The 22,981-nt window shown below is 43.6% G+C and overlaps 1 protein-coding gene across 1 annotated transcript; it reads right to left on the bottom strand.

Moving 5' to 3' along the window:
- Positions 1 to 1,871: 1,871 nt before the first annotated feature.
- LOC140731497 (uncharacterized) lies at positions 1,872 to 22,679 on the bottom strand. Its single transcript, XM_073052976.1, has 2 exons — positions 21,967 to 22,679; positions 1,872 to 3,207 (listed from the first exon to the last, which is right to left on the bottom strand). The coding sequence occupies exons 1-2, from the start codon at positions 22,590 to 22,592 to the stop codon at positions 2,565 to 2,567; spliced, it is 1,269 nt and encodes a 422-aa protein (XP_072909077.1). The 5' UTR covers positions 22,593 to 22,679; the 3' UTR covers positions 1,872 to 2,564.
- Between the last annotated feature and the right edge of the window lie 302 nt (positions 22,680 to 22,981).

The following is a 22,981-nucleotide window of genomic DNA, read 5'->3' as shown; positions in this document are numbered from 1 at the left end:
GATTGTGGGTTTTCAATCTCCTCTACCTCTTTCCTGATTCCAGTAATGAGAAGACAGTGTATTGCTTTTGCCCTCTATCACTTCCCCCTTCCCATCACATATGCTATCCATTTTGGAAGTTTACTAATGCCCTAAGTAGGTTTTACCTCATCAATAGCATATACCAGTTAAGGGACTTTGACACTGCACTACCTCATACTCTTCCACTCATTTTTAGCATCTATGAGGGGTGATTGATAAGTTTGTGGCCTAAGGTAGAAGAAGTCACCCCCCACAGCAGGGATGATTGATGTTCATGGCCTAAGGTAGAAGGAGATGAGTTATACAACTCTTGTTACATGCACATGCAGTTCAGCTCTTTAAGTGGCATGCAAAAAGTTTGAAATTAATAACTCATCGCCTTCGACCACGAACTTATCAATCACCCTTGCTGCGGACTCTTTATGGAGGTCCAAGATCCGTATGCTCCATGGACTAAGTGTGTAAATGTAGGAGAGGACTATGTTGAAAAATAAATGTGCTAGGTTTTCTAAAATTGACTCCTTCTACCTTAGGCCACGAATTTATCAATATCCCCTCTTACATATCCTTATATTCTGCACAAACACATCTATAATCTTAAAAAAGAAACTAATTTATCTGGCATTTCAGGAGACACAAAACCACCAATATTTCAACTAATGGCCTTTCATCAAACAGTTTTATATGAGGAGAAAGGGGAAAGAACAAAAAGCAAATATCTGTAAGAAGTCAAATGACAAACGGGTGCAGGGGTAGTAGAACAATGCAAGGAAGCAAATGGGTCTAGATAAAGTGTAAATTGCAAGATTAGCAGATCTTTGCAACTGATACTCACCAGTAATGGCTTTTTTCCCTTAATCCCACAGTTGTACTCAAGATCTATCCCTAGCTCATTGCTGTTTCTGATCTAGAAGCTACCTTATGGCTTTGACGCAAAATAAAAATAATTTTCAATCTATACAATGAATGTCACTGCTTTAGTCACTCATAAGCCACTTGAGAGCCCATAAATAGATCAACCGAATGAAGACCATCATCCTCGACCTCGAGAGATAGCCATGACGACGACTGAATTCACAAACACTTTTCAGGTCCACTTTCTAACCTGTCAGACTATTTACCTCACACCTAAATCTGGGTGAATACTATCTTACTTATTTAAATATAGAGAAAACCAAGAATGCTATTTCTTTGTCACCAATTCTGTCGCAGACCACAGTACATATGAAAATGAACTTGTTGACATGGAGTTACAACAGAGCTCAGATTAGCCTTGGACCAAATATCTTGTCATAGGAGACAATTTCCACCTTTACTAGAGCCCGTCCCAGTTAACTTGTTGTGAAAATCATTCCAATACATTAAGGTTAGCCAAAACTACAACTAACAGGCTAAATAAGTGTTTTGAACCAATAAAGGAATTCATGAGCCGTGGTCGGGGCCATTAGTTGTCTCCTGCAAGTGTTAAAATCTCTGGTTCATTAAATCCTTTCAACATCTAACAGCCTACTTGAAAGTGTTCCATTTCTGAAGATCAGACAAGCTATGTCGGTCTTTCACAGGTTTAAATTTTACCTATTTTATTTTTCGTACACAGCATCTACTGCATTTCTATTTGTTCGGAGATCAGAAATATTGTTCACACACCAAGTGTTTAACCAAAGTACTATACAGACAGATTTCGCTGCCTTTCAGTTCTCCGTCTTCACAGAAGAACCTTTTCACACATACCCCAAAAGTAGGAACAGATTATCTGTAGATCCAAATTCCACCCCCACCTTTTAACTACTGATCCCTTTGTCATAATGCCCAAATTTTCACCCACGAGAAAAAAAATTAACAAGAAAATCTGAAAGTAATTTGGATTTTATTTCAGCTCTTCCGATTTACAATTTTAGCAAGTCCCCGAAGTCTTCGAGAAAATAAATGCCCAAGAGTCATGGGAGAAAAGTTAATCTTTTACATATGGCAACGAGAGAACCATACAGGATTAATAATAAGGTTATAATTTCAAATCACATCGTTGCAAAGTAAATATAAAATAGTATTAACACTTTCAAAGGAGTGAACTACTGTTGTAGACCCATTTTATAAATTCCACCTTCCCAGTTGGCGAAATGGCGGCGGGTATTTCCCATCACTCCCTTGTCGACAGGTATTAGTTACTTACAAAACACAACTTCACAATTGAGAGTTTCTTAATAACTGGTAACGCATTGTCGTTGTAACTCGATATTATCTAAACACTGGAGCTTTTACAACAAAAAATAATTTCCGTCAAAACCTTACGTTAACGACCACTCTATATTCAGATACTCGTCAGATTTTAAAATCGCTGCAACTGAAATTATACGTTGCGTACAGGTGCAGATTCAAATTCAAATTCACCCCTGATTGAAAATCCAAACGCAACTAGGTTAAGACAATACAACTAATTACTTAAAAACTTTACAGTAAATTCGCTTAGTTCCTCAACGAGGAAATGTGATATAAAATGCACAGACTTAATGTGATTTTATCTCGAGAAGTTGGTTCTTTACAAATTACACATAGTTCTTGCTCGTAGCAACAGACCTAGGTGCAGAGTACTTCGCAGTGTAGCCATCGTCTTTCGGGGGGCAGGAACAGCAGAGTAGAGCCCCTCCGAGGATCAGCAGACCCGATGTTCCCCATCCGATGTAGAGGGAGGCGCCAAGTTCTCTCCTCTGGGCGTCGGTGACCAGCGGGTTGTAGAAATCCTTGATGATGGTGTTCGCTGACCAGGACACCGGGATCAGGGTCAGCACTCCAGACAAGATGAAGATAATTCCCGATATAATTGTGACCTTTGCCTTCGTTGCCTCGTTTTCTATGCAGTTGGTGCACTTGCCTCCCACGATGGAGATGAGGATGCCCAGGACTCCCACCACAATGGAGATAACGGTCAAAGCTCTGGAAGCCTGGAGGTCTTGCGAGAGCGCCAACAGCGAGTCGTACACTTTACACTGCATCTGCCCGGTGCTCTGAACAATGCAGTTCATCCAAAGACCTTCCCAAATGATCTGCGCCACCACGATGTTGTTTCCAATGAAAGCGGTCACCCTCCACATAGGCAGGACGCAGGTGATGAGTGCACCCAGCCACCCGAACACACACAGGGCTATGCCCAGAATCTGGAGTCCCATTGATACCATTCTTGAACAGTAGCAGAATCAATCTGCGACTTTCAGGGCGAAAGAAATGGTGCGGCTAACTGCTTAGAGAATCCGGAACAATATGACGACAATGGACATGCTGTGGCCTTTATATCCCCTCGCCAGTGGGCGGGCATTCAGTGCTGGCCACATAACTGAAAAAAGAATTTCCCGTTGAACCAGATTCCATTGTCTTATTTTCAGATACTTCTGATGCTTCAGGTGAGGCATGGAATGTTTAGAAAAGCAGTTGTGTCCTTCAGACACCAGTGTTTGCAGCTAAATATATTTTATATCAGTAAGATTTTTTATTGACATTACCAGTTGCAAATAATATCCTACTTGAAGGACGAAGGAATTTCTGCTCCACACAGTAACATTCATATTTCAAGCTGTTTTAAATTCAAATCAAATCACCAGAGGCCTTTACTGCAAGCTGTTTTCTTTTCTGTTTCCTTTAGGTGGAGTTGATTTAAAACTGGTATTTATCATTTCTCTGTGGGTTGTAATGAAAGGATTTATGCACAGAGTTCATGGGCATCAGTCGAAACTGATAGGGAAAAATAGGGAAGGTATGTATAGGAGGTATGCGTAGATTCCATCCTATGAATGAATGAAGGGACTCCATTCCATTCTTCCCAGTTCTTTTAATTCTGTATTCTATGCTCCAAAGACAAGGTTTTCCACACAATTGCATCTGGGGTATCTTTCTGAACAATGGTTGTCCCCTCTTCAATAGCTGACAGAGATTCCAATCATGTTTCATCTATTCCCTGCATCTTAGATCTCAGGGACTTTCATCATGGACAGAGCAGGACTAGACTTACCCTTATCATTAACCTTCACCTCATCAGTCTCTGCATCCAACTGATCATCCTTTGCAATGTTCACCACCTTCAACATGCATCCATCACCAGATCTATCCCCCTCTCTACTTTTAGCTTTCCAAAGGAACTTTTCAATCCTCTGGGCAGCTCTTACATCTTTACTGCCCACAAACCTTCACATGGTACCTTCTCTTTTTCCACCCTCCAGGAAACAAGATAGTCCTTTGTGAGGTAACAGATCACTTACACATCTTCCAGTCTTGTGCGATACAGGGTGCCCATGTTGTGGTTTTGTTTACATTGGAGAAACCAAATATATGCCGGATGATGCCTTCACAGAGCTTTTGCATTCAATCTGCATGTGCAATTCTGAGCTATCTGTTCCCATCCACTTTAATTTTCTATCTTAGTGGGCCAGCACCTCATCTTTCATTTGCCTACATTGCATCCAGCTGGACTGGACTCAATATCAAACTCAACTTAGCCAGTGTGTTATCAGAACTGTCACCTACTGGTGCAAGTTATTCATTTGTAATATTCATTTAGTTTTTCTTTCTCCACGAGTTTGGTCAGAATGGCTAGGCATTTCAAACAACTATATATTCTGCACCTTCTATTTTCCATTTTTTTTGTTTTTCCCATCGCTTTACCTCCTTAACTAAGCTCACATTATAGCTTTTGCCTTCTTTATTCTCTCTCTGTTTGTCTTTTCTTCCCACAATTCTCTCTCTTTCCTTCCCACAATTCTCTCTCTTTCCTTCTGTCTCTCTCTCCCTCTGCCACTCTCTCTGTCTTTCACTCTCTACCTGCCTCGCCCTCTCTGCCTGCCTCTCACTCTCTCTCCCTGCCTCTTGCTCTCCCCCTCTGCCCCACCTCCCACTCCCTCCCATCTACCCCCTCTCTTCTTCCCCACACCTCTCTCCCATTCACTTCTCTCCCCACCACTCCCCCTCACCTCTCTCCCCACCCACGTCTCTCTTCCCCAACTCTTTTCCTCCCACCTTTTTCTCTCCACTCCACCTCTCTCTTCCTCCAAACTCACTCTTCCCCACATCTCTCTTCCCTCCACCTCTCTCTCCCCACCTCTCTCTCCCCACCTCTCTCTCCCCACCTCTCTCTTCCCTCCACCTCTCTCTCCCCACCTCTCTCTCCCCCACCTCTCTCTCCCCCACCTCTCTCCCCTTCATCTCTCTCTCCCTCACCTCTCTTGCCCCCACCTCTCTCTCCCTTCACCTCTCTCTCCCCCACATCTCTTCCCTCCACCTCTCTCTTCCCCACCTCTCTCTTCCCCACCTCTCTCTCCCCACCTCTCTCTCCCCCACCTCTTTCTCCCCCACCTCTCTCTTCCCTCACCTCTCTGTTCCCCCCTCTCTTTCCCCCACCTCTCTCTCCCCACCTCTCTCTCCCCCACTGCTCTCCCCTTCATCTCTCTCTCCCTCACCTCTCTTGCCCCCACCTCTTTCTCCCTTCACCTCTCTCTCCCCCACATCTCTTCCCTCCACCTCTCTCTTCCCCACCTCTCTCTCCCCACCTCTCTCTCCCCCACCTCTCTCTCCCCCATCTCTCTCTTCCCTCACCTCTCTGTTCCCCCCTCTCTTTCCCCCACCTCTCTCCCCCAACCTCTCTTCCCCACACCCCTCTCTCCCTCACCTCTCCCCCTCACCTCTCTCCTCCCCCACCTCTCTCTCTCCCACCTCTCTTTTCCCCCACCTCTCAACCCTTCATCTCTCTCTCCCTCACCTCTCTCGCCCCCACCTCTCTCTTCCCTTCACCTCTCTCGCCCCCACCTCTCTCTTCCCCCACCTCTCTCTTCCCCACCTCTCTCTCCCTCACCTCTCTCTTTCCTCCACCTCTCTGTCCTCCCACCTCTCTCTTCCCTTCACCTCTCTCTCCCTCACCTCTCTCTTTCCTCCACCTCTCTGTCCTCCCACCTCTTTCTTCCCACGCACGTCTCTCTTCCTCCCACCTCCTTTCCTCCTACCTTTTTCTCTCACCCCACCCCTCTGTCTGACCCCCACCTCTCTCTTTCCTCCACCTCTCTGTCCTCCCACCTCTCTCTCCCTCACCTCTCTCCCCATCTCTCTCTTTCCTCCACCTCTCTGTCCTCCCACCTCTCTCTCCCTCACCTCTCTCCCCATCTCTCTCTTTCCTCCACCTCTCTCTCCCCCACCTCTCTCTTCCCTCCACCTCTCTCCCCACCCACGTCTCTCTTCCTCCCACCTCCTTTCCTCCTACCTTTTTCTCTCACCCCCAACTCTCTTTCGCCGCCACCTCTCCATGGAGAGTGAAGGAGAGTTAATGCTTCATGTCAATTATCTGTTTTTTTCAGGTTATTGTTTGATCTTCATGTGTATATGACGTATAGGTATGCAAAGTAAAATTTGTCAGATGCATTGAATGTTCATAAAGTCAAGTCATTATAAGGAAACCTTAACGACACATGTGATTGCGCCTCCTTTGACAATCCCTTGGCGATCAAAGATAACTTCAGTTTTGTTGATTCTAAGGTGGCTGGGATCCACATCCTCGTCCATGAATGAGGAAGAAAGTGTTTAATAGGGCAGGGCAGATTACACATAGTCAGTAAAGTAGTAGATTTGTTCTGCTGTTTACATCCTTGTTCCGTTTCCACCTTTATTCTCAGTGACATCCCAAATGCTCAGTTGTACAGTATTCAGTAGGTATGGGTGGAGGATTCATAATCATTCAAGGAAGCTTTGAGAACATCCATGAATCATTTCCTTTGCCTACCTGTACAGAGTGTATGGCTTTGGACTCTGGTACCAAGCATTGACATGGCCTGATGTGTTCAACCAACTGAATGCAACTAAAGCCTTCCTGCTGGGAATATTGATCAGAAGGAGGATTCATACATATAGACTGTCAATGGATTTGTCATTTTTTGCAGACAAGTTTATTGAGACCTTGACTGTATTGAGATTCCTGCTGTAAATAGTCAGTATCTCAAAGTTCAAAGTGAATTTATTATTAAAGTACATTTATTATATGTCACCATATACTACCTTGACATTCATCTTCTTGCAGCCTTTCACAGAAATACAAAGAAATGCAATGAAATCAATTTAAAAACTGCACATAAATAAAGATTGACAATCAATTGATGTGCAAAAGAAGACAAACTTCCAATGCAAATATATATGTATAATAATTAAGTAAATAAATAATACTGAGAATATGAGTTGTGGAATCCTTGAAAGTGAATGTATAAGTGGTGGAATCAGTCAGTGTTGAGGTAAGTGAAGTTATCCCCGATGGTTCAGGAGCCTGATGGTTGAAGGGTAATAACTGCTGCTGAACCTGGTGACGTTGACCTAAGGCTCCTGTGCCACATTCCTATGACAGCAGTGAAAAGAGAGCATGGCTGGGGTGGTGGAGGTCCTTAATGATGGATACTGCTCTCATGTGGCAGAAATTCTTGTAAGTGCACACGATGGCATCTTCTTCAATTTCCTTTGCCGTCAAGGCAAACATAAAGTTACACAATTTTCTCCCCTTCACTCTCTGCAAAATCTACGTGGCCCTCAAGGCTGGTAAACTTGGCAATCTTCTCTAGAATGGATCACTCAGAGGGACTCCACCTCAATAGTTTCCTTCACTCCTTAGACAGACCCCTCTTCCTTCCTCTACTTGATGCAGGGGATTTTCACATTGTCCTCATACCCCTGATGCTCTTGAGTGGTAAATGTTGCCTTCAGACCTTTCCTTGTATCTCTCACTCTTTGCCACCCACCACGTGAATCAACATGAATTTGTGAGTTACTGCACCTCGTGGCGTAGTGGTTAGCACAACACTTTACAGTACAGGTGACCGGGTTCAATTCCCGCCACTACCTGGACAGAGTTTGTACGTTCTGCTCCAGTTTTGTCCCACAGTCCAAAGACGTACCGGTTGGTAGGTTAATTGGTCTTTGTAAATTGTCCTGTGATTAAGCTAGGATTAAATCAGGATTGTTGGGCGGCATGGCTCAAAGGGCCAGAAGGACCTATTCCAGGCTGTTTCTCAATGAAAAAAAGATGAATGAATGAACATTATAAAGCTCACAGACCAATCCACTTTACACCAGTGCAGAAAATGACTTGCTATCAGGGTTTTAAAAATATCAGAAAATACAAAATATACTCTTGCTGTCGTGAAGGGCTTATGGGTGGTGGTAAGATTCTGAGGTTGCTGTGCTCTGAGATCAGAAAGGTGGCATCCTGATTGCCGGTGCTGGACATACAAAATTCACACTAGTCTACTTCCCACCATCCTCTTCACTGGTCATTCCCATTACAGCTGCCAAGCGAGCACCCACCCCTTGAACCCTGTTGTATTTATTTCTCAGACTGCCCACATGCCTGACTAAACCATTGTACTATTCCAAGTAGGGCACCATGGTTGCGTAGAGGTGTGCGACACTATTACAACCTGGGGCATCGGAGTTCAGAGCTCAATTCCAACACCATCTCTAAGGAGTTTGTACGTTCTCCCTATAAACACATGGGTTTCCTCTGGGTGCTCCAGTATCCTCAACATTCCAAAGACATTCTGGTTAGCAGGTTAATTGGTCATTGTAAAATTATCCTGTGATTAGGCTAGGGTTAAATAGATGGGTGGTGCAGCTGATTGTGCTCGTCCACACTGCATCTCTAAATAAATATATTTTCTGTCTCTTCTCACTCATAGCTCTCACTTGGTTATGGGGAAATAGATTTGCGGATTTGTTAAGTGGGATGGAAGACACTGATTGTGAGTGAGCACACTAGCCATCTATTTACAAACAAAAATTGAAACACTCAACCAAGCATCTTAGTCAAACAAGTGTTTATCTAAGCCACTCTAAATTACAAAAGCTACCACACTAAACATTCAGTAATATTTCTAACTCAATAAATACTTTGTTACGTCTTCCAAAGTCACACAACTACTGAATTCAACAAACTAAGCGAAGTGTATGTGTGGGTCCCTCTAACTGCAGCACACTTTACCAATGGTTCTCTAGCACTGGTCATGACTTCACACTGAAGGAAGACCCCAGCAAATGAGACCGCAGCTCTCACACAAATTATTCTTTTGAGTGCCCAGAACCAGAAGTTGGTGTGGTGAACTACATATACCTGTCTGGACACGCCCCCTGATGACTGCTCCTGTGGCTCCTCCCACAGACCCCTGTATAAAGGTGATGGAGGTCTGAGCCCGGCCTCTCAGTCTCCAGGATGTAGTGTGGTGGTCAACCACTGCTTGTTCCTTCTCCCAGTCAATAAAAGCCGATACCTTGCTTTTACGTCTCAGAGTGAGTTATTGATGGTGCATCAGCTGGTGCCATGGTGTGAAAGCCAGCCAATGGGAGACGGCTGCTGTATCCTTCAAATGGGCCAATTAACAACCAGCACTGAGGAAGCAGCTTTCAGCCAGCAAGTAAGCTAACACTTCATGTTACACACTCGCTCTATGCTCCAGCTGTTTCTGATATATATTCAACACTGTTTAACTGCTTCCTGCATCTCTTGTCACTTTTCTTCTGTAATTCTGCTATTTGTATGCAATGTGCCTCTTGCTCTACCTGACACCTAGTTCCAAAGTTCAAAGTAAATTTATTATCAAAGTACATATACTGCCCAGAGATTCATTTTCTTGTGGGCATTCACAGTAAATACAGAGAAACACAATAGAATCAATGAAAAACCACACACAAGACAATCAATTTGCAAAAGACAACAAACTGTGCAAATACAAAAAGAAAATAAAAAGAAATAAAATTATGTATATATTTATCAAGAACATTAAATTTAATCAAAAATTTACAAGCTCATTGTCTGTATCAGAGAAGAAGAGGATAATCCTGGGGATGCTTGAAATGTTGAAACTGAGACCATCGTCAGGAAAGGAGGCAAGTATGACTACAGAAGAGTAGTCCTGCTCAACCAACTCCTACCAGTAACCAAGGAAGCACTCTGTAAATCTTTAACACATCGAAAGATACAGGGGAAAACTCCAAGAGAAATACAGGGAGCAGCCCCCACAATGGTTTTTTTCCAATTACTATAACCTTTGGCTCTGACAGTCAGGAGAAACTATGGAACACTCTTCTCAAATTTGGCAGTGCTCCGAAACTCATTGCCATCTTATGTCTGCTTTGAGGTGGCATGCAAACCATGATTGTAACTGATGGATCCGCAACAAATCTAATTTCAGTACAGACTCTTGTCAAGCAAGGTTATATCATTGCCCAACGTATCTTAATCTTTCTTCTACCATTGCTGAACCACACCGCCTGCTGGAGTGGAGTTAATCGAGAGCCCGGTGGGAAACCGTTCAACCTTAACTGATTCCACTCGAGAACCAAGCCTCAATTTTTGAGCTGTGGTACACACTCAACAGGAATTGGAATAGGTTTATTATTGTTTGGTAGTTAGGGCAATGTATTAGAGTGCCAGCAATCACTGATCAGGGTTTGATTCCCGGGCTGTCTGTACAGAATTTGTATTTTCTCCCTGTGACCGTGTGAGTTTCGTCCGGATGCTTTGGTTTGCTCCCACGTTCCAAAGATGTGCAATCGGAGTTAGGGAGTCATGGACGTGCTATGTTGGCACCGGAAGCATGGATACACTGCTGAAGGCTGATCCCAGCACATCCTTGGACATCGTTAATCATTTACACATATAACACATTTAACTGTATGTTTCAATGTATATGTGACAAATAAAGCTAATCTAATCTTTATACAGTGAAAAGTTTGTCTTGGCTACTGTTCATACAAATCAAAACACAGTGCATTGAGGTAGAACAAGGTAAAACAATAACAGAATGCAGAATGAAGAATAACAGCTAAGGATAAAGTGCAGTGCAGGTAAACAATAAGGTGCAAGATCATGTGCATGCCCAGTAGGAGGAGATTCGCTGAAATCTCCGTTTCAATGTGGATAGAGATATTTTCAAAAACGCATAGTGTGGATGCCTGTCGTTTTTACACGAAACCGGTGTTTTCAAAATTATCCGGTCTAGTGTAGATGTAGCCTGAGTTCCCATTTCTCAGGTGTCAATTCTCACCATTGAAATTTGTTATCACTTTCAATGCACCAGATAATCTTCGGCCATCTGAAGGAAATCATGTTTGAAAATCAAGGCCTTAAAAACTCATGATCTTGGATAGTAGTGATCTTTATTGCTCTAAAAAATTTTTGGAGTCACAGAGTACCTACAGGGTCTCGTCAAAGAGATGACGAGAGTACACCAGAGCCATCAACACAAAATCTGAATCCAGTGTCTTCTGCAATGAGGTGCTATTACATTTTAGTCAGCTGCATTGGGCAGCTCACATAGGTTGTGTGCCTAACATCAGACACAAAAAGCAGGCATTCTATTTTGAGCCATGGTATGGGAGGTGATTACTAGGAAAACAAAAGGATTCAAGGATGTTCTTGAAGCCACTTTGACAAAATGCAGCACCCTTACTATATATGAAACTCAAAGGGCTGATATTGGGAAACTTGTATAAGAAGCACAAAGACACCTTGGGTAAACGCTAAATGAGCCATGATCCCCTTTGAATTCTTGCAGTCTTTGTGGCTCTGTAGTGCATTCTTTCTCAGAATGGTAACCTTTCCCAGTGCTCTTGAGTTCCTCAATCTGAGTTTCCCTATTTTCAATATTGTTTATCTCATGGTTAGCATCCTATTTTAGAACACTCAGTCCCAGTATTAGTGCCATTTTTGACCTTATGTATGTATTCTTTTCTTCCAGACAGTTGGTTCTACTTGGAGCTGTTCCTTCTGATTCCGTAGTTTATCCATCTCCGCCGCATCTGCTCTCAGGATGAGGCTTTTCATTCCAGGACGAAGGAGATGTCTTCCTTTTTTTATACAAAGGGGCTTCCCTTCTTCCACCATCAACTCTGCTCTCAAACTCATCTCTCCCATTTCCCACACATCTGCCCTCACCCCATCCGCCCACCACCCCACTCGGGATAGGGTTCCCCTTGTCCTCACCTACCGCTCCACCAGCCTCCAGGTCCAATGTATAATTCTCCATAACTTCCGCCACCTCCAACGGGGTCCCACTACCAAACACATTTTTCCCTCCACCTCTCTTTCTGCTTTCCTCAGGGATTGCTCCCTAAATAACTCCCTTGTCCATTCGCTCCCCCCCCCCATCCCTTCCTACCGATCTCCCTCCCAGCACTTATCCTTGTAAGCGGAACAAGTGCTACACCTGCCCTTACACTTCCTCCCTCACCACCATTCAGGGCCCCAGACAGTCCTTCCAGGTGAGGTGACACTTCACCTGTGAGTCGGCTGGTGTGGTATACTGCGTCCGGTGCTCCCGGTGTGGCCTTTTATATATTGGTGGGACCCGACGCAGACTGGGAGACCATTTCGTTGAACACCTACGCTCTGTCCACCAGAAAAAGCAGGATCTCCCAGTGGCCACACATTTTAATTCCACATCCCATTCCCATTCTGATATATCAATCCATGGCCTCCTCTACTATTAAGATGAAGCCACCCTCAGGTTGGAGGAACAACACCATATATACTGTCTGAGTAGCCTCCAACCTGATGGCATGAACATTGAACTCTCTAACTTCCGTTAATGTCCCTCCTCCCCTCCTTACCCCAGCCTCAATATATTTAGTTTTCTTCCCCCCTCCTTTTTTTTCTCTCTTTCTGCCCATCACTCTGCCTGTTCTCCATCTCCCTCTGGTGCTCCCCTCCCCCTTCTTTCTCCCTAGCCCTCCCGTCCCATGATCCTTTCCCTTCTCCAGCTCTGTATCCCTTTTGCCAATCACCTTTCTGGCTCTCAGTTCCACCCCGCCCACCCCCCTCGGTCTTCTCCTATCATTTCGCATTTCCCCCTCCCCCTCCTACTTTCAAATCTCTTACCATCTTTCCTTTCAGTTAGTCCTGATGAAGGGTCTCGGCCCAAAACGTCAACAGTGCTTCTGTCTATAGATGCTGCCTGGCCTGCTGCGTTCCACCAGCATTTTGTGTGTTTTGCTTGAATTTCCAGCACCTGCAGATTTCCTCGTGTTTGCTGTAGTTTATCTAGCAGATTTTTATACCTACATGTCATTATAGTCTTTTCCTTTTTAACTTTTCTAAACCATAGCAGTCTAACCCAATTATTAAAGTTTGGTCATGGTATTTATGTTCTTTATCTTTTCATATTCAACTAATGTTAGTCTGGCCTCTTTTACAATTATTGAGCTAACTGTGATGTTATCTCTTGCCAGGCTTACTCTTTCTTGTTACACTGTTGTGCAAACTGTAATTCACCTCTCATGAGAGTTGCAAAAGATTTCATTCTTTCTGGCTTAACCTTTGCTTAAATGTTGCCTCCGTAATTCAACTTGCGAGACGTTTCCTTGAAATTCTTGAGCCAACTGTGGCACAAACTTCTGTGAAGCTAACTCATAAGTCTAAAACATTTTTGGTTAACTAAAAATTAACTAATTATGTTTGTAATGCAACATGTTTTCGGATTGGTCTGCTGTTAAACAATTAATTGTGTGCGAAATCCCCCAAGATTCCAATTCAGTTATGCAAGCATCCTGTCAGCTAAGGGAAGGCTTGTCTTTATATTGTGCCTTTCAGAACTTAGTATATCATGTGCTTTACAATTAGCACAACGCTGTTTATGTGGTCACTTTTGAAAAGGAGAAGATGTAATCACTATGTAACACAATCCTTCACGCAGACATGAGATAAAAATATGTTTGGCTTAAACTTGGTGAGATTATTCAGACGTTCAATCAATCAGGCAAGCAACGTGTATCCACTCTTGATATGTAACTTATAAATAGTGGAAAGGTTTTGTGTATCAGGAACTGAACTGCTTGCTTCAGCACACCTAGTTTCTGGCGTGCTCTGGTAATACTTAAGGTGAATTCCTGCTCATTGGGTTACCCTCACAAAACAGAGGTTATCTTTAAACTCCTCATCCTAATTCTCAGCACTACCTTCTGCAACTGGATCATTGGCTTCCTACTATCAGTAAGGAAAGGCAGAAACACCCCCACCACAATTATCCTCAAACCTGGAGCCCTACAAGGCTGTGTCCTCAGCTCCTTACCTTACACCTTATGTATTCACAACTCTGTGGCCATATTCTGCTTTCCCTCCATCTACAACTTCACAGATGTCATCACCATGGTGGGCTGAATCTCAGACAACAAAAAGGAAGGAGATAGAGAGCCTAGGAGACTGGTATAATCACAATAACCTTTCCCACAATGTCAGTGGAAGAAAAGAGCTGGTCATTGATTTCAGGAAGTGGGACAGAGGTGGAGTTGTTTGAACTTCAAGTTCTTGGGTGTAAATGTCACAAACAATTTGTCCTAGTCATATCACGTAGATAAAACCAAGAAAGGACACCAGCACTTCTACTTCAAAATGCTAAAGAAATGTGTCACGTTACGATACCCATCATTAATTTTTATGATGCACCATCGAAAGCCTCCCATCCAGATGCATCACAGGTAAAACCCTCCCAACCATTGAGCACACATATATGAAACGCTGTCATAGGAAAGAAGTATCCATCGTCAGGGACCCCCACCACCCAGGTCATGCTCGCTTATCACTGCTGCCATCAGGTAGAAGATACAAGAGCCTCAGGACTCACTCCACCAGGTTCAAGAACAATTACTACCCCTCAACGATCAGACTCTTGAACAAAAAGGTATAACTATACTCAACTTCACTTGCCCCATCATTAAAATGTTCCCACAACCAATGAACTCACTTACAAGGACTCGTCCTCTCATGTTCTTATTATTTATTGCTGTTTATTTATATCTGCATTTACACGGCTTGTTGTCCTCTGCACTCTGGTTGATCTTTTACTGAACCTGTTAGAGTTACTATTCTATCGATTTATTGAGTATACCCACAAGATTGAATCTCAGGGTTGTATATGGTGCCATATAAGTACTTTGATAATAAAATTTATTTTGAACTTTAGAAAGCATCCTGTCCAGATGCATTACAGCTTAGTGTGCCAACTGCTCTGCCTAAGCTACAAGAGAGTTGTGACTACAGCCCAGTCTATCACAAAAATTAGCCACTCCTCCCTTGACTCTGCCTACAGTTTCACTGCCAAAGGAAAGCAGCCAAAATCATTAAAGACCCCTCCCGCCCTTGTCAATCTCTCTTCTACATCCCGTCAGGCAGAAAATACAAAAGCTTGAAAATACATTCCATCAGATTCAATGACAGCTTCTATCTTGCTGTTACAAGACACATGCACAAAACTCTAAAATGATAAAGATGTACTCTTGGCCTCTCAATTTGGCTTATCATGGTCTTTGCCTCTTATTTGTCTACCTGCACTGCACTTTCTTTGTAACGCTTTGTAACTCTGCACCTTCTTTTGTAACCTGTTATTGTTTCCCTTGGTACTACGATGTACTTCCATATAGAAACGTCTGCTTAAACGGCAGGCAGCACAAAGATTTTTATGGTATTTTGGTACACGAGAATAATAATCAATTGCCAATGACCCTTAATTATGCTGACTCACCCTACATATTGCCCCTCAGCAGAACCACCTGGAAGCAGTGCGTACATTGATGAATCCAGCTTATAACCACCATTCTCATGATCACTCCACCTAAATTGTGAAAATGCTTGTTTGACATCCAGTCTTGGATCAGAGGCAATTTCCTCCATATAACCGTTGGGAAAACATTCTCTTTTACAAACTCATTTATTTGAAGGATATGGTGATGGACTTCAGGAAGACTAAGCCTGCACTGCTCCCAGTTACTATTGATGGTGAGGACGTGGACATGGTGAGGACCTACAAATACCTGGGGGTGCATCTGGATGACAGACTTGAGCGGAGCACCAACACAGAGCCTGTGTCCAAGAAGGGCCTGAGTCACCTCTACTTCTTGAGGAGACTGAGGTCCTTTGGAGTATGCAGGCCTCTCCTTCACATGTTCTACCAGTCTGTTGTCACCAGTATAATCTTCTACGTGGTGGTGTGCTGGGACAATGGCATCAACACGGGTGATGCCAACAAGATCAATAAACTGATTAGAAGGGCTAGCTTTGTTATAGGAGTCAAAGTGAATACAGTTTGGTAGAACAAAGTACCCTATGGAAAATCTTGGCAATCTTGGAAAATGTTTCTCACCCTCTGCAAGCCATCTTGGAGCACTTTTAGTAATAGACTAAGACAACTGCGTGGCTCCAAAGAGTGATATATGAGGTCATTCTTACTCTCGGCCATTAGGCTCTACGAGTCAACCAACAGCTGGGGCAGTGATGAGCCCCTCCTGTTAGACTGTTTGAGGTAACTTAGTTTTTATTCTTTCTTACTTCTCTTCCAATATTTGTATACTTGTACACTTGTAATGCTACAGTGACACTCTAATTTCCTTTGGGATCAATAAAGTATCTATCTATTTCCCCAGCCACCATCTCCATATCTCTTTCTGTCAGTATCTGAAAGTGAAACAGACTCAACATAGTTCTGCTGTTATGTTTGTTTCTTGGTTAAAAACCCAATATTAGTTTATGGTTATATATCCATATTTTCACTAATGCTGTCTGCTTCCATTCTGAATCTATCCTAGTGTCAGGCCTTGTGTTTGAGAAACCCCTCTAAAGCAGTCCCACCAGGATCAAGAACACAAGAGATTCTGTAGATGCTGGGAATCCAGATCAACACATATAAAATGCTGGAGGAACTCAGAAAGCCAGGCAGCACCTATGGAGGCGAATACAATCAACATTTCATACTGAGACCCTTCATTAGGACTCAGAAGGAAGGGAGGGGGTGGAGGCTATAATAAGGTGAGGGAAAGGAGGAGGAGTACAAGCAATATGTGAGACCGGGTGGGTGGGGGAGGGGGTAATGAAGTAAGAATCTGGGTGCAGATTGCTAGAAGAGGTATCAGGCTAAAGAAGATGGAATCTCACAGGAGAGAACAGTAGACTATGGTTAACTTCCAACCTGATGGCATGAACATCGATTTCTCCCCTCCAGCAATATCTCCCCCTCCCACCTTCTCTCATTTTCCATTCCTCATTCGCGTTACCTCTCCCCTTTCTCTTCTAACCTGCCCATCACCTCCCTTTGGTTCCCTTCCTCCTTCCCCTTCTTCCATGATCCACTGTCCTCCCCTATTAGATTCCTTCTTCTTCAACCCTTTACTTCATCCACCTATCACCTCCCACCATCTTACTTCATTCCCCAACTTCCCCTTCACCTGGTTTTACCTATCACCTTCCAGCTTGTACTTGTTCCCCTCTGCCCAGCTTCTAATTCTGGCTTCTGCCCCTTCCTTTCCAATCCTGATGAAGGGTCTCAGCCCAAAATATTTACTGCTTATTTCCCTGTGTATATTGTGCCTGTCTTGCAGAGTTCCTCCAGTATTCAAAGTTCAATATGAATTTATTATTGAAGTACATACTGTATATGTCACCATATACAACCCTGAGATTCATTTTCTTTCAGGCATAATCAGTAACTCCAATAACCATAATAGAATCAAAGAAAGACCACACCCAATGCAAAAGGCAACAAACCATGCAAATATAAAAGAAAAAAAGAAATACTGATAATAAATAAATAAACAATAAATATCCAGAACATGAGAAAGAGTCCCTGAAAGTGAGTCCATGGTTTGTGGGCACAGTTCAGCGATAAGGCAAGTGAAGTTGAATGAAGCCATCCCCTATAGTTCCAAGAGCCCGAGGGCCAAGGGATTTTGTGTGTGTTGCTTTATTAGGATTGAGGATAATTTACTTTTACTCCAGTTTTATGGGCTGATAGTCCTATGCAGGATCTGCAGAATTTTCTACAGGTAGTGCCAGTTGGGATGTTGTTCTCTTATATTTTTTGTGACTTGATAGGAGTCCAAGCCAGTTCTCGGCACTAATCCATGTCCCTTCTCCTCACTTATTACTCTGCGACCTGTTCTTTCCCACGTATCAGAGCCCTACCCTGATTCACCAACTTCCCACATTCATGTGGGAGAATTTACAAAGCACAATTATCAGATCCTTTGGATGTGGGAGGATATTAAAAATCAGGGAAACCCAAGAGGCCCAGAGAGAGAGAGCATGAAAATTCTCTGGACTCTGATAAGGATTAGAAACACCTATCGATTGGAATTGGTTGAATATTGTCTGAAGCACGACGCTGGGGATATTAGCTTGAGAAAGATATTGACATTGTATTTAAAAACGTAAACAGAGGAAATCTGTAAATACGAGAAATTCAAGCAACACACACAAAATGCTGGTGGCACACAGCAAGCCAGGCAGCGTCTATAGGAAGAAGTATAGTCAACGTTTCAGGCGGAGACCCTTTGTCAGGACTAACTGAAAGAAGAGATAGTAAGAGATTTGAAAGTGGGAGGGGAAGGAGGAAATCCGAAATGATAGGAGAAGACAGGAGGGGGTGGGGTGAAGCTAAGAGCTGGAAAGGTGATTGGCAAAAGGGGTACAGAGCTGGAGAAGGGAAAGGATCATGGGACAGGAGGCCTAGGGAGAAAGGGGGAGGAGAGCACCAGAGGGAGATGGAGAACGGGCAAGGAGTGATTGTAAGAGGGACAGAGAGAGAGAGAAAAAAAGGGAAAAAATAAATAAGGGATGGGGTAAGAAGGGGAGGAGGGGCATTAACAGAAGTTAGAGAAATCAATGTTCATGTTATCAGGTTGGAGGCCAACCAGATGGAATATAAGGTGCTGTTCTTCCAACCTGAGTGTGGCTTCATCTTGACAGTAGAGGAGGCCATGGATTGACATATTGGAATGGGACATGGAATTAAAATGTGTGGCCACTGGGAGATCTTGCTTTCTCTGGCGGACCGAGTGTAGGTGTTCAGCGAAATGGTCTCGCAGTCTGCATCGGTCTCACCAATATATAAAAGGCCACACCAGGAGCACCGGACACAGTATACCACACCAGCTGACTCACAGGTGAAGTGTCGCCTCACTAAGATGATGGAGGAAGGGAAGCCCCTTTCTTTAAAACAGGAAGACATCTCCTTCATCCTGGAATGAAAAGTCTCATCCTGAGACTTGCGAGGAATTGCGAGAAGGGGATGGCATTTTTGCAAGAGATAGGGTGGAAAGAGGAATAGTCCAGGTAGCTGTGAGAGTCCATAGGCTTAAAGGTGACATTGGTAGATAAGCTGTCTCCAGAGGTAGAGGCAAAAAGATCAAGGGGAGGGAGGTGACAGAAATGGACCAGGTAAATTTGAGGGCAGGATGAAAGTTGGAGGCAAAGTTAATGAAGTCAACGAGCTCAGCATGCGTGCAGGAGGCAGCACCAATGCAGTCATTGATGTAGTGAAGGAAAAGAGGGGGACAGATACCAGTATAGGCTTGGAACACAGACTGTTCCACAAAGCCAACAAAAAGGCGATTATAGCTGGGTGACACATACGGGTGCCCATGGCTACAGCTTTAATTTGGAGGAAGTGGGAGGAGCCAAAGGAGAAATTATTAAGGGCGAGGACTAATCCCACTAGACAGAAGAGAGTGGTAGAGGGGAACTGGTTAGGTCTGGAATCCAAAAAGCAGCAGAGAGCTTTGAGAAATTTATTGCTCATCATACCACTGAATTTTTTCTATTTTTGCAGAGTGTGTATTGGTGGTGTCTCTGTTACTTTGTAGAGACTACTGAAGGTCATCAAAGGATCTCAACTTGATTTCCTTCCATGATATCAGGTTTGAGATATAGGAATGTTTTTAGGCTCTATTGATGCAGAAGAGGCAGTGGTGAATTTCATCATTAACAGCCATCAACATTATAGGTGGCTCTCAGATCTGGAAGGGAATTCATGTTTTCTATTAGCTCCTTATGGATTCCAATAGGTGCAGCCAAACAAGGGACAAGTTGGGAGAAGGGGCAGATAGCAAAGAGGTGCAGTTTGATAGAGGTATCAGAAAATAAAACACTGGAGTACCTCACTGGGTTAGGCAGCAGTAGAGTCAAATGGACAATCAACATTGCTCCAGGTTTCAGAAGCCACAGCCTCTTATTTCCAAGGTGGTAGAGAACCTTGGTCTTAACATTGTTCAAAGCTTATCCTTTGCTTCTCTTCATTAAGACTAATGCCCTGCCCTTGGACAATATCAGTGGCATGGAGTGGGGAGACTTGCAGCTTGGGCAACTGCTGGCCTTCCATAAAAACCCTGCCCAGGCTTGCACCCTGGAAACTTTCCAAGTCACAAATCCATGGTCTATTGAGACTAACAGAGGCCTACATACTTCATTGAGGCAACCAACAGAACATGGGACTCAACTTGCAAATTGTATTTACCATTTGTCTCATTCAGTGTTTTGAACTTAATACTGAATATTTTAACCACATCTCCACAAGCTTCTAGTCAAATCATGGGACAACTTACAACAACCAATGAATCTACCTTTGAGTACTGACGAAGGGTCTCGGCCCGAAATGTCGACAGTGCTTCTCCTTATAGATGCTGCCTGGCCTGCTGTGTTCCACCAGCATTGTGTGTGTTGTTTTGAATTTCCAGCATCTGCAGATTTCCTTGTGTTTGAATCTACCCATTAGTAGATCTTTAGGAGACCAGAGCACCCAGAGAAAATCCAGTCACAGGGAGAACATGCAAACTCCTTACAGGCAGCAGCAAGAAATGTACCCAAGCTACTGGTACTATAAAACATTGTACCAACCCCTACCCTACATCATGCCATCCCTTGGTGAACAAAAAAAATCTTTGTCACATTTTATCTTTATAACAAAATAGAAGGTAAAGGTTTGACTGAAAGCATCAAACTCATTTCCAGTTCCTTTTCCTTATCCCCAACTAACTCTACACTTAATCTGCAGTATAATTGTGCCACTATTGGAGGTTCTACCTTCACCTCTGGAATTCTCCCGTGCACGTGGTCACTTGCCCAGGTTTACTGTGACCATATCAAACTTTTTTTTAAAAATCTGGGAGTAGTTTTGATCAAGTTGGAAAATGTGATTAGGAACCAAGTTGTTCTGCGGATGTCTGAAAGGAGCGCGAAATGCTCGATTAACGGATTACTCATTTTCACTGCACTGCGCTCTTTAAGGACAGCTAGTCATTCCCGAGTAGCAGCTACGAAAGGACGCCGAACAAAACCCAACATCGCCGCCCAAGGTTTGTTATTCCCAGTCTCAGCAAGTCACTCCCAAACAAAATTCGGAGTTGTCCTACCGGTAGGGAATTGGTCACGTGATTCTCTTGGATTACCTTTGATTATGGGGAATTGTTACGCAAACCTTCGGCCCCGTAACAATGAACCAGAAAGCCATAGCAATTTAAAACCTAGTGTTTTCCTGCAGGTGGCGAGTAATTTATACACTTGTAAATGAAATCTAAATTAAGAGCAGTTTTTTTAAAAAGTCACCGCACGATTCACAACTCAATGAAACAAACTTTTAAATTTATTGTAAGAGTACAAACAAAAGGTGCACTTGGTATTGAAGGTGATTTCAAAAGTACGTTCAAATCATTTGTTGATACCCAATAGCACGCAGTAACAAGTGAAAACGTTAAAAACTGTAAAGTTAAACAATTAAAATGAAATCTTAAGCCTTGTGTCGAACGGGATCACGGTTGATTAAATGTTACACTAAGTTGAATCCAGTCAACCATTCATTCCCCTTCTCAGAGCAGTCATATTTACAAATCGTATCGAACGAAAATATAGTTTTCAAATATAACCAAACCCTTTGTTTCCAATAATAATCTACAATGAAAATCGTTTTCTTCTAATAAAGATCAGCGACGTTCAGTTTAATCTTAACATTTCGCCAAGGCGCTTTTAACTATCTTCCATTTAACGGAAAGTGTTTTAACCATTATAGATAGGAAAGCGCATGTCCAACAAGTCCAAACTTTGAAATATTCACAGTCCAAATAAAGTAACCCGACAAAAAGCTCTCGCTTTCTCCAACACTGCCTTGAGATGTTGATCTTTACACGTAGTTTCTGCTAGCGGTAGACTTGGCTGCAGAGTACTTTGCGGTGTAGCCAGTGTCGTCTTTCGGGGGGCAGGAACAGCAGAGTAGAGCCCCTCCGAGGATCAGCAGACCCGATGTTCCCCATCCGATGTAGAGGGAGGCGCCAAGTTCTCTCCTCTGGGCGTCGGTGACCAGCGGGTTGTAGAAATCCTTGATGATGGTGTTCGCTGACCAGGACACCGGGATCAGGGTCAGCACTCCAGCCAAGATGAAGATAATTCCCGATATAATTGTGACCTTTGCTTTCGTAACCTCGTTTTCTATGCAGTTGGTGCACTTGCCTCCCACGATGGAGATGAGGATGCCCAGGACTCCCACCACGATGGCAATGACGGTCAAAGCTCTGGAAGCCTGGAGGTCTTGCGAGAGCGCCAACAGCGAGTCGTACACTTTACACTGCATCTGCCCGGTGCTCTGAACAATGCAGTTCATCCAAAGACCTTCCCAAATGATCTGTGCCACCACGATGTTGTTTCCAACGAAAGCGGTCACCCTCCACATGGGAAGAACGCAGGTTATGATGGTTCCCAGCCATCCGATCACACACAGGGCTATGCCCAGAATCTGGAGTCCCATCGATACCATTCTCAGGTCTGTTGCTGCAAACAGTTAACGCACGCCGATAGCTTCAGTCGTTCTGAGAGCTGAGCGGCAAACACAACGGTACTTATTGGACGCACATGGGCGGGTTATAGTATCCCAGCCCACAGATGCCCCTCCCAATTAGATCATGACTTCGTAAGGGGTTTCACCCGTTTGTCATTGAAAGCTTAACGAACTTCACCGGGTATCGGTATGCTTTCTGGGAAAGAAGGCTGAAAATGCTTAACAAACTCATTTAAAATACATATAAAGGTGTACGTGCAGTAGTGTTTTAGACAGCTCAAGCATCTTCTCAGCCGTTAATGAAATCAGGTTTGTCATCCGACCGGGCTGTTGTTTACAGTATCTCCCTGTGACCCATGTTGACTCAG

Source organism: Hemitrygon akajei, chromosome 8, assembly GCF_048418815.1.
Source record: "Hemitrygon akajei chromosome 8, sHemAka1.3, whole genome shotgun sequence".
In the NCBI taxonomy this organism is placed as follows: Eukaryota; Metazoa; Chordata; class Chondrichthyes; order Myliobatiformes; family Dasyatidae; genus Hemitrygon; species Hemitrygon akajei.
The sequence above is the reverse complement of the archived record's forward strand: the minus strand, read 5'-3'. Positions and strand labels throughout refer to the sequence as shown.